Source organism: Photinus pyralis, unplaced genomic scaffold (assembly GCF_008802855.1).
Source record: "Photinus pyralis isolate 1611_PpyrPB1 unplaced genomic scaffold, Ppyr1.3 Ppyr1.4_LG5, whole genome shotgun sequence".
Taxonomy (NCBI): domain Eukaryota; kingdom Metazoa; phylum Arthropoda; class Insecta; order Coleoptera; family Lampyridae; genus Photinus; species Photinus pyralis.
In genome coordinates, this window is record NW_022170596.1 from 19,962,455 (window position 1) to 19,979,554 (window position 17,100).

Genomic DNA, 17,100 nt, shown 5'->3' on the forward strand with positions numbered 1-17,100 from the left:
TATAAAACGATGATCGCCAGGGCAAATTTAATATTTCAAACGAATCCGTGTTCAATTCAATTTGGGGCACCGATGTTAAAAGATTGTTTCTTATCCTAATCCACTTTTAATATCAATCTCGATCGAGAACAAACATTCCAAACATTAATTTTGTAACATGCTACTTAATTACTGAATAAATTATCTTGATAGCATTAATTAGTGCTCTGTAGCACAGGTTGAGAAATGAGGCATAGCTTTCGGTTATTAGAAATATATATTATTGTACTCTTAAAGCCGACCAAGCGAAGTAAATTTTTGTCGACACTCTTTCCGCTCGAAAGGAAATACGCGAAAATACTATACGCTTGTCAATTTCTTGCCATGCGGAAAAAGTTAGGGAAAAAACGTATAGTTTAGTGTAAAGTGTTTGTCTAAAAAATGCACGAATTTTTGAAGATCGGGCGCTCGTCTTTAAGACCAATATTGTATCTCATCTCTTTTCGTCATGCTTATATCCCGTAGAGCAGCATGGTGACCTACGACCCGATTTCCCTTCCCGTCTATAATAGCCCATCTATTCTAACCCTCACGTGTTCACCCACATGTTCCCAGAACCTTATACAAAGTGTATAATTTATGTTGTTACTTAAAATCTCCTTGTACCAAATTTTTCCCTTTTTATTAATATATTGCGGGAGGAGGTGAGCGTTTTACACGTCGAAAAAATCAACGCGTTTAAACAGTCTTGTAAGATCAGAGACCGACCGAGAATTCATTTATTGCGGTTGTTTTTTCCCGTAGCTTTATCCTGACATGTGGACAGATTACAAAGATATTTTTCGGGTTGGTCTGAAAGAGACAAATTATAAGCGATGTTATTCTACCACTTCGCTTTTTTATCATTCCGGTGTTTATTTAAATAATAAAATCCGCGCTTGTCCTAATCGTAGTTGCTTAAAGCTACATTAATATCGGTGTTGCTTTATATATAAATAAACCTGGAATTAAAGTTTCATTGAGATTTGTTTCTAGTTTCTGTATTTTCTTGTAATTTGTATATAAAGTTCCTGCCAATTTTCCTGTTTACGTAAGAGCTAGAACGGAGCTTAATGCCTTACTGTAGGATTCTATTTAAAACGACAGTATAAAAAAGTGCTGTAATTTTAACTTTTATAAACTTGAATGAAGCTAACAGGAAAAAGTATGATGTTGCATTATAGAAGTGTGTTGCCTTTTTCATTACTCCCGTTTTCCGCGCTGCGCTATTATACCGGTGTAGCTTTTCATAGTTTTTCATCGCATTTTATACCATTTCTACCATGGCAATATACGATTTTACATGCTTGTACCACCATTCTCAATTTATTATACATATGTACAGCGCAACTAATGCTTCTATCGTTACATCGATTTTTTAGAGCTGCCCAATCTTTAACAATTGCTTTGTTTTTTCAACGCCGCACTTCAATGAAACAACAAGTAAACATCAGATGCAGATCCACTAAGGAGTTTCCATCCCTTCTTTGGAATAACTAAGCGATAAAAACAAAACGTTTTGCAACTTTGCTTAAAGGTAGATTTCTAGTTTTGAAAATTGACCTTTGAGATATCCGGATGAACGTTATCATTAACGCAGTCCTTATTTCGGCTTTTGAGCTCTACTTCTGGTGGTAATGTAAACTGAAACACCAAGAAACCACAAAAACAACTAAAAAAAACTGTAAGTTGTCCTCTGGCGTGAAAATGCCTGTGCTTTGCGTGGTTTGTTGGTGTTTTCTTTTAGTTTATGTTATAGATTGAATAAATATGGTATTTCTTCGTGATCTGAAATATTTTAGTAACCAGAAAATGGATAAAACTTTAATATACGTCACCAAGAGTATCAGTCTATAGAATGGACCCAGTGATAGAATGAATCGCACACTATTAGCAAAATCTGTTAATTGGCTGGCCTCTGGCACGCGTAGATATAGCTATATAGAGCCGTATTAGCGGCAAATGAAATAAATATTAGTGTTATGTTTAATACTCGTAAAAAGGAAAGATGGTTAAAGAGATTTGGTTTTCTATTACAGCGTTCAGGATTAACGTTATCATTAACACAGTTCTTATTTTGTCTTTTGAGCTTTACTCCTGGTTAAAGGGAGAGGAGGAGGTAATATAAACTGAAACACCAAGAAACCACAAAAACAACTAACAAAACTGTTAGTTGCCCTCTGATGTGAAAGTGGCTGTTTTATAGAACTTTGTGTGGTTTGTTGGTGTTTTATTTTAGTTTATGTTATAGATTGAATAGTTATGGTATTTCTTCGAGTGTTCTGAAATATTTGACCCGCCTTCACGTTTCACTGCTTGATTTTACATTGGTACAAAATAGCCTATCAATAATTAATTACTAGAGCGGAATGTTAATCCGACAACTGCAAAAAAAAGGGAACGGACCCAAACGGCTATTTGAAGACGGCTTCTGATTTTTCCTCTCGTCTACTAACCCGAACACTCTCGGAGCAACACTTTAAGTAACGAAGCACTACAGGGTGGTCATTATAAGGCGGGTAAACTTCAATGCTAGCAACGGGTGCTTCGTTACACACCTATAAGGAATGAAGAAAAGTAAAATTTGTCGTAGAAAGTGTCCTGTGAAGTGAATTTAAATTTTTCGAAAATCTCTTTTTCCTTTTCAATTTACTATCGGTATTTTAATAATAATAATAATAATAATTGTAGTGACACAAGCGAGTTCTGTATATGTATATTGCAAATGGGTTAACGTCGCCATTCATTTTACAACAAATTTGCCAGGACTGTCGACATCGAAATTGTTTTAATCAAAATGTGTCATACGCGATTAATAGTTATTTACATAAAACTCAGGAAAATTACATATTATTGCGGTTGAAGTACTTCGTATAAGTCTAAGGGTTCCTGTGAAGTATGTAGAAAGGCATAAAATTAGGTGCCCTTCAGAAGGGATTTTGTCTTTTAATAGTAGACATAGGGAAATACAATACGCGTAAATCCCTATGTCTACTTTTTAATAAATATCACTGTGTATTCCCTAGATACCTATAGCCACTAAATCTTTGCCAACATATGTGAGTGAAATAGCCAACAGTAGAATACCCATCGAGCACACTGAGTCAGTGCAATTCCCGGCCATTCAATGTGGTGTTATTTCCGTAGAACATAAAGGTACAAAATATAGATCTCTGTGTTACGCATGTTGGCGCAGATGCTCCTTCTTGCAAGTAAATGGGTGGCTACATCTATGGAATATATACAGTGTGTCCACGGATTGAGTACACATAAGATGTATATGACAATTTTTTTTAGTAGGGCCTTCATCTTCTGAGGATCGCTCCTGCTTAGTCTCAAACTAAGATATTAAAAAAAATGAATCACATCAATTAATATCCTGATTAATATGCAGGGTGTTTTTTTCCGAATTCTAAAAATTAGTCAGGAGTAAACTGTCCTAATTTGAGCAGATGTGTCAAAAATATATTTAATAAAGTTGTTAAGAATTAAAAGTTATGGAAGACTTTCAATTTTCATACAAACCAGCCTACTTTAATTTTTTTCATAAAAAAAACGAGAAAACAATTTTAAAAATCAGTAAATCGTTTAAAAAACAATCACGTCATAGACATGACAGACAGACATGTCAGCTTGACAGATATGGTAGACCTTCAATTCTTATACAAATCAGTCTGCTTGATTTTTATTACTAATTACATAGTTCAAAAGTATTGAATGCTGTCGAAAAAATCAAAATAGGCTGATTTGTATGAAAATTTAAGGTCTTCCAAAACTTTTAATTCGAAACAACTTTTTTTTACATTTTTGTTACATCTGCTAAAATAAAGTTTACGCTTGACTGATTTTTAAAATTTGCCAAAAAACGCCCTGTATATTAATTGATTTGGCTCATCTTTTTCATTATCTTAGTTTGAGAACAAGTAGGAGCAGAACATGAAGACCCAACTCTAAAAAAATTTGTCATATATACCTTTGGATATATTGTACATATACCGGGTGAATATTCTAAAACCAAACATAGGGAATTAACATGGGAAAAAGGTTTTTTGCAGGTTTATAATGACACCAATCGAAAGAAGATTTTTTCTCATCTAATGATATAAGAATTAGTGCATTTTCAGGTGTATTTCTCATTATTTTATCAAAAATTCGACAATAAATCATAAATCCAATTACCAAAATCATGGTAAGACAAAAAACAGATTCAAACGTTATTCGGAAATAGCGGAAATAGTTGCTCTAGTACGCGATATTTGTTTTCCGTGCATTTTAATGAGCATTTCGTCTGTGTCAAAAGCTCTTTCAATTCTGTAGAAAATTTCCATGGCTAACATGATTTTTCTAATGGAATTTATTGCCGAATTTTTGATAAAATAATGAGAAATACAACTGAAAATGAACTAATTTATATATGATACTAATTCATACCTATTAAAATGTTAATTAACGTCTGCTATAAAATAAAACAATTTAATCCAATACTAATGTTTTCCTTTTTATTATAGGTACCTAATACGACACAAAGCTCACGATCAAACAGCACAATTGAAGTTTTAACCCAGAAATCCATTTTTACCGAAAATCTACCAAAAAAGTTCCAAAATTGACTGGAACACTTTCTAGTAGATTTTAACCTGTAGAATCTATGAATCTAAAGATTATTTTTACAAAAACGCCCTTACGAAAGTCTACCGGAAAGATAGTGGTTGCAGACCAACCGGAAATGGCAATATGTAATAGATTTTTGCCTCTAGAACTCATAGACGAAGAAATTTTCACGTTCCCATGGATATATCAAAAGAATAAGTCAAAAATCGATATTTATAAAAAATAAAGGATTGAGTTGTTGCAGGCCGATATTTTCTAGTATAATATGAAGTATGAAGCAATTTTAATCCGAAACCAGATCTTTTACAAAGGTAAACGATGAGTTAGTATCGCAAGTCTATGTTTGCAACAGATCATTCTCTAGAATAGAATTTGTTATACTGCAACTCTGTACTTTCATATCCTATTTACGTTCTAAAATATGAATATCAAATTTAAACTCAAATTAAACATGATATTTCATAACCGTGTCGTACAACAGTTGGTCTTATTGTGAGAAACTCCGACGAAAAGCATCTGCAAAATGATGTCTAATTATGACGTTTAAAAAGCGTCATTTTTCATCACTAGTCTTTTTATAACTCACAATTAACCAAACTATTCATTTGCAAACATTTTCATTTGGTTACCTTCGTCACGTCAATTAGTTGTGAAGATGCAATTTAAAGTGTCGATAATAAAAAAAACGTTTACAAATTATAAAAGGTATAATTTCGTAGTAAGGGCTTATTACCACAATTCACGAACCGCCTACGTATCGGTGCATGCGGTTAGAGTGGTTTTTCTCATTACTTAGCTCGTACCTAGAAAATTACGTCGAGGTAACTACTTTAAATGATTGCCAATATTCGACGTACGTAGGTAAAACCAGAAAATCGTTCCTACAACATGCATAATATGCAATACCGAAAGGAAGAATCTTAGCGCCACAATTATTAATTTTCTATCGACTAAGTACGTTGTCGTTATTAAAGTCGTTGTACTTATTAATTCGTATCAATTTTCATTAATCTTTGAATGGCATTCGTTAAGATAAATAATATATTTTAAAAGCTAAGTGTATTTGAAGTGTAACATGCACGTATAAGACCCCAAAGCGGTTTGGAATGAATAGTGCCATGCATCACCGAAACCCTTCTAACGTCTACGGCACTCACTCGTTTCACGAAAAATGCAATGTCCATCCCAATAGCGGTCCAGTTTAATTTTCCTCGGTCATCTCTGTAATTTGTCCGATATTCCAAACCCTTTGAAGGGGAATTTCCAATTGAATGTAAGCTGCTAACGAAATTTCGCAAATGCATACGTTATATATAGAGTGTACGCATCCCCATCATATATTAATTAATCATTTTCGTGAATTCCGCCTCATCTCGGGCGCATTAGAAAACTTTGTACTTAATTACGGCTTAACCAGTAAAAGCGTTTTATGAAACTAAGAAACTAATCGAACAGGATACATAAAATTTTTTATATCTCTCAACATAAATTTTAATGTTGTCTGGATACTTTAAGAGCACTTAAGATGTTTTCTTGATTAAAAAGAATGCAATCAAAAGGAAAAGCTTGTCAAAGCGGAATGATTTGTACATTGAAAATTAGTACAAACAATAAATGATTTTAAAAGAAATTTCGATGCTATTGGAATTGAATACAAAATTTCGGAAATGTTGATTACGTGACCTTTCGGATAAATGACAAAATTTTAGGGGTAAAACATTGGATGAATACGTAACAACGCGTATACGGCATTATTGGACATTAGGTAAAAGCGACACATTCACGAAACAAGCCGGTTACCATCTGTGGATTGCGAAAACGCTTTGGGCTTCCACTTATTATCCCTTTTCTACGTCCTTTTTATCATCTGACGCCTTCGTTACGCACCTTTTCTAAAATTTATGGATGAAATTTACGATTGTTTCTTTGACGCCCGTTTTTGTGTCTTAATTTAATTAAAAATGTTGTTTCTCATTAATGAAGAGCCTCCAAAATGGAAAATCCATCGATATATTTAAATGCAAATGGAGTTTATCATCCCCCTTCAATCATTCCCTTTTGTTATTTAAATACGGACACGTCAAGCAACAGAAAATATTCAACTATCCTTAAATCGTATGGGGTCAAATATTGAGGCTTGTTTTTAATTAGATGGGGCTTTGTTTCCGCATCGGAGCGATTAAAAATGATGCCTGAACATAAGTTACTTGGAAAAGCGTGCAACAAACATTTCCTCCATTTAATTTGAAGCCAGAAAGCGAAACTTGAGAGCTTTAAAGTGCAGTGGAAGTCGACACTACAGATAAATTTATACAAGATCGACCTCGGTAACCATAGACATGTATAATATGATGCGTCTGTTGTAGGTTCTATTCATTATACCTTATAAAGCCCTCTAATTTTAAAAATTAGCTGGAATTTAAACCCTTCCAAACTTCAGGTCAGAAACTTCCTTTCAGCATCGCAATATGCACTATTTTTAAATCCTCAAATGTTGCCAATCAAGGTAAATTAACATAAACTGTAATTTGGTATTGGAGACCGTCCTCATGGGGGTCAGTATACAGTATACACAAATTTTAAAAAAAACAAATACAATAAAATGCATAGCCATATACTTTTCATCAACCAGTCGTGTAGCGAGTTTCAACAAATTAATATTGCTGAAAACAAATTTTGTGATGTGGACCAGCGAAAGAAAGCTATTTTCAATACAACACGAAAAACATTAAAAGACTGAACAGTAAAGCTGGCATATTTATTGTAAAGTAATATGCAAAATATGCAAATGTAAATGTAATATATTAAACCTTTCAAAAGATTTGCGAACAAAGTGGCCGGCTACAATTTCCGCATTTGTCGTTGATTCCGGTACAATTTTTTACGTCTCAATCTTCATTATTGGTTCAGAAATTTCTAATGAACCCGCACGCATTAGAAATCCAAATAATCAACTTTAAAAGGAACCCTTATAACGCAAAATCACGTTCGCGTAAAAAGGACTCGCTAAAAACTAGCCTGAGGGTTTAAATTTCCTGCCTTGTATTTACACATAAATATCCCAATTGAATTTTCGAGCGAACTTCGGGAAATCTAAAATCTGTTTACAATTTTTTTTCCCTTAAGCAGCTCCGAACAACCTGACGTCTTTATTATTTCCGGTTGACCGCTTGCTTCTTATAGATGGGGGTCGTAGGGATTTCTAGTTAAAGGGCTAATATTAGTACTCCTTAATTATGATTCTTGTCTTAATGGTGCAAGTCGGCGGCCCCTTGTGGCTCACACTTTGGAACACCAAAAGGGACAAGAATGGTAATTACAAACGCGGTTACAATAATCTCGATTTAGTTGCAAAACTATAAAGGGGTTAATCTCAGCTGTTACATCTGTTATAGGGCATGTTAAACGCCTTTACTTAAAAAACGGCTTTGCACGTTTGGTAATACCTTTTTTCTTTGTTACAGCAAATCTGGCCGATACACAAGCAGATTTAGCCCTTTACATCGGACTTACGGTTGCAATATTTCTTGTGACTTTGTTATCCTTCTTTCTTGTGAGATTTTATCGTAAAAAGGGACATCATCAATCCTTGTATAATATGGCAGCTAACGGTAAGTACACAACACCGATAAATTTTTTACACGCCAATTCTGTTTGTTTAATAATCATTTTTCCCTGGAAACATCAAAGCGCCAAGAGGAAAGTGCATTTATAAGAGAAACCTCATAAATAATTCGATCCCCATTACCAGAAGCTCACGCTTAACAATTTGCTAATTTCTTCATAAATATCACTGCACAATTAGCAAACAGAAATGTCATCAATTTCGGCAATGATAAATGCACTTCGCGGTAGTAATTCATCACATCAACCTGACAACAGTTATTTACAACCCTCAAAGCCAAAGTAGCACTATTGGGCGCGTAAGCAACGAAAATAATTTTTTTCTCTAAAAAACGGTTTGAAAATAATTTAAATTTAGGGTCGTGCGCTTTTAAATGACTCTTACGTTACATTTTAGACATGTTGAAGATTAATGATGTGTCTTAACTTTACAAGATGATTTTATGGCGTATTACAGCTAAAGGAGAAGACGATTCACATGTTGAAAAATTTCTTTATATAGTACGTTTATACGAACACATGCTCCTTTCTAAATATAACCTTTGTATTCCATTTTCATTAAAATGCTTTTTAACACTTTAAAATAAGACAGTTTCAATAGTTCTAATGATCAAAACTATCCGGTGCCAACTAATTTGATCTACTGTATTCTACAAAATAAATACATTGGTTTCATGGGGTACGGTGTGAACTGAAAATATCATGTAGTTTTACTGTGAAAACCGAGGTGAAAACGAAAGTTGGAAAATTTAGGGTTAACAGTGTACTGAACGATAATTTCGTATTTCCAATTGAAAATCACGTATAGCGTTAGGGCAAATGATATAGGCCTTCGCAACTATCAATTAGTGAAAACGTATACATTTGCTATAGATTCAAAAGTAAGCACTCAGTAGATAAGAAGGGCTATTTCGTAGTAAAGATGTGCAAGAGAAAGGAAATCAATGAGTAGGTAACAAAAACTAATTACCTTATACGATATAGGAGAGACAGTACCAAAATTATGTTCGAATAAATTGGAAATACGAAAAACTGTTGGAAAGGGCTTTGAGTTAGTGTATTATGTGACATTATAACTAAGCGAATATCCATAGAAGCACAAATGAGCAAAACTGGATTGTATAGAGAAATTGACCAACTGTTCTGTTTTTATTCCAATTATCCTTCTTAAACGAGAAAACGAGGTAAGTCACAAACTAAAAATGATCCCATTTTAAGGTAATTTCCGAAATGACGATTATCGATTCGTCAGAATTCAAAATATTTCATTTCCGGCGAGCACGAATTCTAGTGTTACCTAAGACACTTAAAAGCCGAGTGTCAGATTTGATTTTAAACCCTCTGGAATTACAATCCTGTTTCAATGCAAAATCGAGGATTTACGAAACGTGTTTTCATTTTAGAGCTTATGACTCCGGGTGCGTTTACTACAGTACTTTGATTTTTCATTATTTTAATACTTTGCCATAGTTAAAGGGCCATGTACTCATTTATTGTGATGGATTAACGTAGTATTATGTACGTGACGCAGTTCATTGTAATATCTCAAAAAAGGAATTTTGTAAAATATCGCTACGTAGCCGAAACTTGTCGATTCCACTTTAGCTAATTATCACTCAAAGCTTGCTCTAAGCACCTAAAATGTACGCATTGCATGTTTACATTTTTCCCTGAGAACTGAGACCTACCATCAGAGCTGGGCAGTATTCGATTTTGTAAATACTTTTTAGTATTCAAATCCTTTAAAGTATACAAATACTTGGTAATTAAATACTTTTATGGAAGCAGTATTTTATTTATTTATTTATTTATTTATTTATACTTTATTAGATAATATTTACAAAGAAATTCTTATCTAAGAGGGTATTTGTAACTCAAATACTTTCACAAATATTTAGTATTCGAATACTTCGCAAGGTATTTGAATACTTACCCTTCCTTTTTTACCAAAAATCGACTGCACCAAAATTTCTCGGGAAAAGACTTTTTCTTATTAATTTTGGTGCGTAGAATCCAAAACAATTCGTACTTTTTCGATCAGACTTCTCAATCAAAAGTTATAGACTAGAAACCAATTTCGAAAGAAAATTCAAATGGCTGTAACTTTTGAACTAGTAGCCCAATCTTGGAACTGTTTGAAATTATGGATTCTACAGGCCACATTCTATAAGAAAATTGTTTTTCCGGGTCGATCTGAGACAATTTTTTTTCGGGGCTCAAAAAAAGGCAGTGTATAACCTTCCTTTTTACCAAAAATCGACTGCACCAAAATTTCTCGGGAAAACACTTTTTCTTATTAATTTTGGTGCGTAGAATCCATAACAATTCGTACTTTTTCGATCAGACTTCTCAATCAAAAGTTATAGACTAGAAACCAATTTCGAAAGAAAATTCAAAGGGCTGTAACTTTTGAAGTAGTAGCCCAAACTTGGAACTGTTTGCAATTATGGATTCTACGGGCCAAATTCTATAAGAAAATGTTTTCTCGATCGATATCAGACAATTTTTTTTCCGGCCTCAAAAAAAGGCAGTACTTTTAAGTCATTCAAATATTTGAGAACAATTTAGAAATGTTTAGGGAAAGTTTCCATTGTCACAAAATCAAATATAAAAATCCGATACATCTGAATACCGAACTCGATAGTCTACGTAACTTAAAAAACAATAGGGACCTTTCTTATATCCTTAAGACCATTTTCAAAGCGATCGCACGTTTCTAAACAAGTTATCATGCACACGGACAAACGGATGGTCAAAAATGGATCTGTTCCAAAATCGCTAGGATTAATTTCAGAAAGGCGTACGTATCATGTGCACGACGTACGATCGCTTTGAAAACTGGTACAACACGTATTCTTAAGGATATAACTGGTATAAGAAAGGTCCTGGTAGGTACCTCCTATATAATAATATAATAATAATATTACGCTTTTACTCCCCTTAAATTTGTATATAACAATAGAAATATAAAAAAAAGCTAACCCCATACAAAGTATAACTTGATTTTTTAAGTAGTATTAAGCCTTTTATCTAGTATACTATTTTAAATTTTTAATGTATTTGAGTGACAAGTATTTGAATACTTTTTACTGTATTCGAATACTTTTCAAAGTAAGATAATGAAATACTTTTCAAAGTATTCGAATACTTTTTATAGTATTCGAATACATTCTAAAGTATTTGAATGCTTATTTTTTTAAGTATTTGATTACTTTTCAATGTATCTGTATCTAGTATTCGCTTGTGCTGGACGTAAAAGTATTTAGTATTCAAATACCTTTGATTTGTGTAAAGTATTTACTATTTAGTATTCAAATACTTTTTGAAAGTATTCTACTCAGCTCTGCCTACCATTCAGGTGCTCTCGACTTGTGAAGCAAGTGGAATTGTTCAAAAATTCAAGATGTGAGAACAAGGCCGATTGTTTTAGACCCAGGGAGTGGAGAAAACGGATTTCATCCCAAAAATAAAATGACCGTTGTACAATGTTGCGATAGTTACCCTCTAACCAAGAAACAATATGTACTTAGTAAGTGACAAGGAGAACCTTTGCTTACATTTTCTCCACATTCTTCACGATGTAGATAAATATGCTTAGAAGCAACATCCATCAATAATAGTCTGTATATGCTTTAAAATTGTTCGGTGTCATTTCCGTAACCGCGCACGAATTAGGAAAACAACTCAGATTTCAACCTTTTTGTTTGCCTAAAACGATTTGATTGATATAGATTGATTGCAGAAAGATTGAAGCTGACAAGAGCAAAGATGAATTGTAGTAGGGCTTTCCTTTCAGCGGAGTCTAGTGAAATGCCAATTAAAATAATTTCGAAATTTTTTTCGCGTGACTTACAGTTTCCTGCCCAATGCGGAACTGAAACCTATTATTAATCGCCGAACTAATGGAAAGGACCAAATATTAATAGTTTGCCCCAATTAGTGTTGTACGAAGGTATGATATATGATTCGAATAAAATCTGAAACATTTTAGTAATGCCATCAGTCGCTCGCTTTAATGTCCAATTCGTGGTGAGCCATATGTTTTCCATTTAGAGATTCGTAAACCTCAAGAATAATTTTAATTGGGCAACGTTTATTAATCATAACCTTATAATTAGGTAAATTCGAAAAATTGTAGCTCGCATACACGCATTTGTCATTTACATTATTATTTATATCGCGGCTCATTTATTTCTGTATGTGAAATTATTTAAATGCTTAATTTGAGCCCTAATGACTCCTTATATTAGCAGATGTTGGGATAGCTTTTTCACTATGCGCGCACTCCTTCCGTTTATTAATTGTCGGTGAACATTACTCAACCGAATTATACCGATAAACGTGGAATACTAATTGCTGTTTTTTTCTCGTTTTCAGAATACCACCCAGAGTTCTTTCCGGAGCACGACAAAAAATCCCTATCGCTGCAGCCAGATTTGACGCAGACAGTGCCCCCTTGCTACGAGTACCCATATACTACCCCTGCTACCTCAGTTACGCGTTCTGTATCAGAACATCATTACGATGTACCCCATTTAACATCTGCGAGTGATATACAGATGTCACCAGCGACAAGTTCGACGCTGGAGTCGTCGAGTGGGAAAAGGAGCCAATTGAGTGGTCTCACTAATAACTGTAAGTATAGGCGTTGGGAGAAAATGGGAATTTGACGTATTAATTCCTCCATTTGGTCAGATGGGTATAATTTTTAAGTAAAGTATCCAAGGTAAAACGTACTTTTAATTACTTTACTTAGTTCCTAATTAATATGATTCGAACCGTTGGAAAAAGGGCTCAGCTCAGTGGTGGATTCAGCAGGGGGCAAAGCCGACACACCCAAAAAGGCTTGGAGAAAAGGTAAAAAGCACCCTTTTAAAAGTTTAGGCAACGTAATTTACAGTATTTCCATTACATTCCCTACTTTCTATCTTTCTAAAAATGTGCACTACGTACAAGCTGTTCTCCGTCACCGTAATTGGGAGGTGCATCTTTGCGACCGAAGTTAAAAGTTCAGAATGTGCAGTCCTTGAAAAGTTTTCCTGGATCCGCCACTGAAGTAGCTTCTATTACCACATCTTACAATGGTCTTGAAGAGACATATGTATATCTGAAGAACAAGAAATTTGTGATTCCCCAGATTCGCGATGGTATTAGATGCACTGATTTGCAAATATGAGCTTGCAGTCTTCACCAACGGACCCTCATGAATAATTCAGAAATAACATGATTCAAAAGCGGAACCCCTTGAGACGCCAGATCCTTAAGAAAGAGTCCTGGATTGTTTTTTTATGAGTCACGCAGCCATGATTCTTTCTTCCGTAATAATCACAGTCAATAGAATATACATCTTCAGCATGTTCTAGAGAAATTAATGTTCAAATATTGGGTTCTCTAATTATTTTAAAAGCAAAATTGTATTTAAGGCTCTTGTAGACAGCAAAATCACACGTCCCTGCATATCGCCACCTTTCATTTTTCATATACAAGAAGAGAAAAAAGGATTATAGAAAAATCAACCCTTCCTTTTCAGTTAGAATTTTAGGAAAATTGAAGAGCATGCAAATGTACAGATTCAGAATTTTTTCTCACAAAGAACCTAAAATAACTAGGTAAATCCAAAAAAGTTCTCTAATAGCTCTCGTAATTGTTTTATGGGACCTACAAAATGATTGTAGCTTTTAGATTAGTTTATAAATGTCACAATAAAATAAAAGTGTTGGATAATTAATTGAGAATGAATTTTACACTTAGCTTTATATAGTCGAAGCATGAAATTGTTAAAAGTTGTATGTTGTAAAACATGTTATAATAACAATTTTAATTTCCTCCTTTCACAATATTTTTAATATTTTAATATCCTTATATATGTTCACATTAGAGTCGTATAGAATAAATTGATTATGTCTGGTGTTTACAATCATAATAAACATTAATATAGAAATAATGTTAATAACACAACACTTAAGTTTATTGTACATAAAAAAATAATGAAAAATATAACTACGAAATAAATATGATGTTCCTGCATTTATGGATACCAAACCTCTCTGTAAGGCATGCTGAGAAAAGTCAAGTACAAAACATGTCAAAATATGTATTGTAAATTAAACGGTCAACTGTAACTACTAGAAATTGGAAATGAAGTCAGTTTATATACAGAGAAAGAATAAAATGCAATTCTTTGGTTGGAATTGAAATTAAGCCCTTTCATGCCAAAAGTAATAAAGTTTAAAGCGGAAAAATGAAAATGTGATTTCAATTACATTTTATGAGTTGTGATTGCAAAGGTATTTTACTGTTAAACGAATTAAAGTTTACAATGTAATAATGTGTATTACCTTAAATACGAATGCGTTTCAATCTGTTATGTTGGATCAATAGTTCGCGTAAACTAATTAAAAACTGTAGTAATTTCTTGTTATTCGCAAGGCCCTTTAATTTTCCCGCTTCAAATTTAAATTTCACATCACTTTTAAGTAGTAATCTGTAAATTATTTCGAATATCTCTAATATCAAACTGAAATCTGTTTCAGCCGATTCAACCTACGAAGTAGCGACGGAATCTGTAACGCTACCGCTTCCTGCGTTACCGGCAGCTTACGCCGTCACCCCGGCGACGTCAGGAAACTATACGAGCGCCACAGTGACGCACATCGGCGCCTATCTGAACCTACCCGAAAGCTGCGTCAGTCTCCTAATCCCAGATGGCGCCGTTTCAAGAACGCGAAAGCACGACATATTTCTGTCAATACTGAACGAAGACTGTTTTCGACCAAAACTTGCCGAAAATATTACGCAACTTAGCCCGGTCGTCTCTTGCGGCCCTAATATTACAATAAACAAGGCTGTCGTATTAAAGTTACCCCATTGCGCCGACTTGGCAATGCACAATTGGTCAATTTCGATCCTCCAAAGTGATTGCAGTGACTCTCAATGGCAAACGGCGGTTACGTTGGGACAAGAAACGATTAATACTGAAGTCTTCTGTCAATTAGATAACGACGCCCTTTATTTAGTTACCGATTCCCTTTCGCGATACGTCGCTGTTGGCCATTCCGTCAACGGATTTGCGGTTAAGCGACTGAAGCTCGCAGTATTCGCCCCTAAGTTATGTTTTCAATCCTCAGCCGATTATAGTGTGAGAGTGTACGTTCTTGAAGACACGGATAGCTCGATGGAGACCGTTTTCGGGCAAGAAAAGAGATTGGGTGGTTTTCTCATGGACGAACCGCGCGTTATTCACCTGCAGGACGGCGGAAATAATCTCTGTTTAACTGTGGAGGGCATAAGCGAGGGTTGGAAGGCGAAACCGAGCTCGGACTACCAAGAGATTCCCTTCCGCCATTTGTGGCAAGCCAACAGTAACAGCTTGCACTGTTCCTTCACTCTAGAAGCCTACGAAATGAACCCCAACTTGAGCTTCACCATCATTGTTAACCAAAAGGGCTTTAATAACCACCAAACCTTTCGTGTGTCCTGTAAGGACGACAACAATTTCACGCATAGGACCAGTTCTCCATTTGTGCCAAAAATCGTAATACCGACTGACTCGCCTCGTTCGACCGTCGAATCGAATAAGTCGTCCAAGCATGACGATCACACGAATACCCCTAAAAGTGCCAAAAGTTTTAAATTAGCGACGCAAGACGATGCGGTTTCGTCGAAGCTGGCGAAAAACTTGATTCTGACCGACAGAGGCGTTTCAACCTGCGATGACTTCTCATTTAGGCTAAACCGGCAGGTGAAGAAGCACATATGTCAGTGCTTAGATCCCCCAAATGCAAGGGGCAACGACTGGCGCATGCTGGCGCACGCTTTATCTGTTGATAGGTATATTAATTATTTTGCAACTAAGCCTTCGCCTACTGAATGTATATTAGATCTATGGGAGGCGAGGAATAGGCAGAGTAACGCGTTGACTGAACTGGTTAAAATTTTTAGGGATATGGAGAGATACGATGCAGCTTCTATTTTAGATAATAGCTTAGGTCCCAACTGGTTATAAATAATTATTTTGTGATTAGCTTGTAAGTGTTTTGTTATTTGTATATATGCATAAAAGTAAAAGAGGTACGAGTTGATGCAGGATGTTGTTTAACATGATGATGTTTGTTATATTTGTAACTCTGTGATCCACGCCAGAAGAGCAATTCGAATGTGATGTTGCTAAAAATATTTAAGGAGAGAAGATGTTCTAGACTGTTCACTTTCATCTTAGCACACAACTCACTTTGACCACTGCATCATTATTATTATTTTCCCATGGTCGCCGTTGGCGATGGAGACGACAGTTAATTTTGGACGAGTCGCTCTTCTGTAATGGCCTACAGAGAAGTTATGTGAAATTGTTTAATTTTTGAATAGGGGACCACGGGACCTTTAGAAATCGTGCAATTCGTGGTTTCAATGGAAACAGGAACACTTGTTATATAAGGCACTTAATATGCTACTGTAACTATTGATGTATTATATAAAAGTAGAATTATTAATGAAGATGCGGCATTTATTAAACGAAAAACCACACGTACTAAATGTAAATGTAGAGTTTTATACAAGATAAATCAAAAGTAGTTTTTTTAGAAATATATATAGACTATTTGTACAGACTATATTATTATATAAGTTGCGAATAGACGGAGTTTTTACGTTGAAAATGTACGATGTATTTTAGAAATATATTTAAACGTGTATATAGTGTCAAACAAAAAAATACAATGCCATTTTTTATAACGAGGTTTTATTTTTACATTCCTTTTATTACAGTATAGATAAAATTGAGTACGCTCGGAAGAACCCTAACGGCAATGTTGGCAATATGACAGGCCATAAAATAACTGTATGTCCATC

At 34.6% G+C, this 17,100-nt stretch overlaps 1 protein-coding gene across 1 annotated transcript in view; it reads left to right on the forward strand.

Annotated features, from left to right (window-relative positions):
• Nucleotides 1–16,967, forward strand: part of LOC116171287 (netrin receptor UNC5C-like) — an 83,365-nt gene extending 66,398 nt beyond the window's left edge. Inside the window, exons 5-7 of the mRNA XM_031488044.1 lie at nt 8,094–8,240; nt 12,631–12,888; nt 14,787–16,967. Of these exons, the coding sequence (XP_031343904.1) occupies nt 8,094–8,240; nt 12,631–12,888; nt 14,787–16,258 (1,877 nt within the window). The 3' untranslated portion in view covers nt 16,259–16,967. The remainder of the gene's footprint in view (nt 1–8,093; nt 8,241–12,630; nt 12,889–14,786) is intronic.
• The last annotated feature ends 133 nt before the right edge of the window (nt 16,968–17,100 follow it).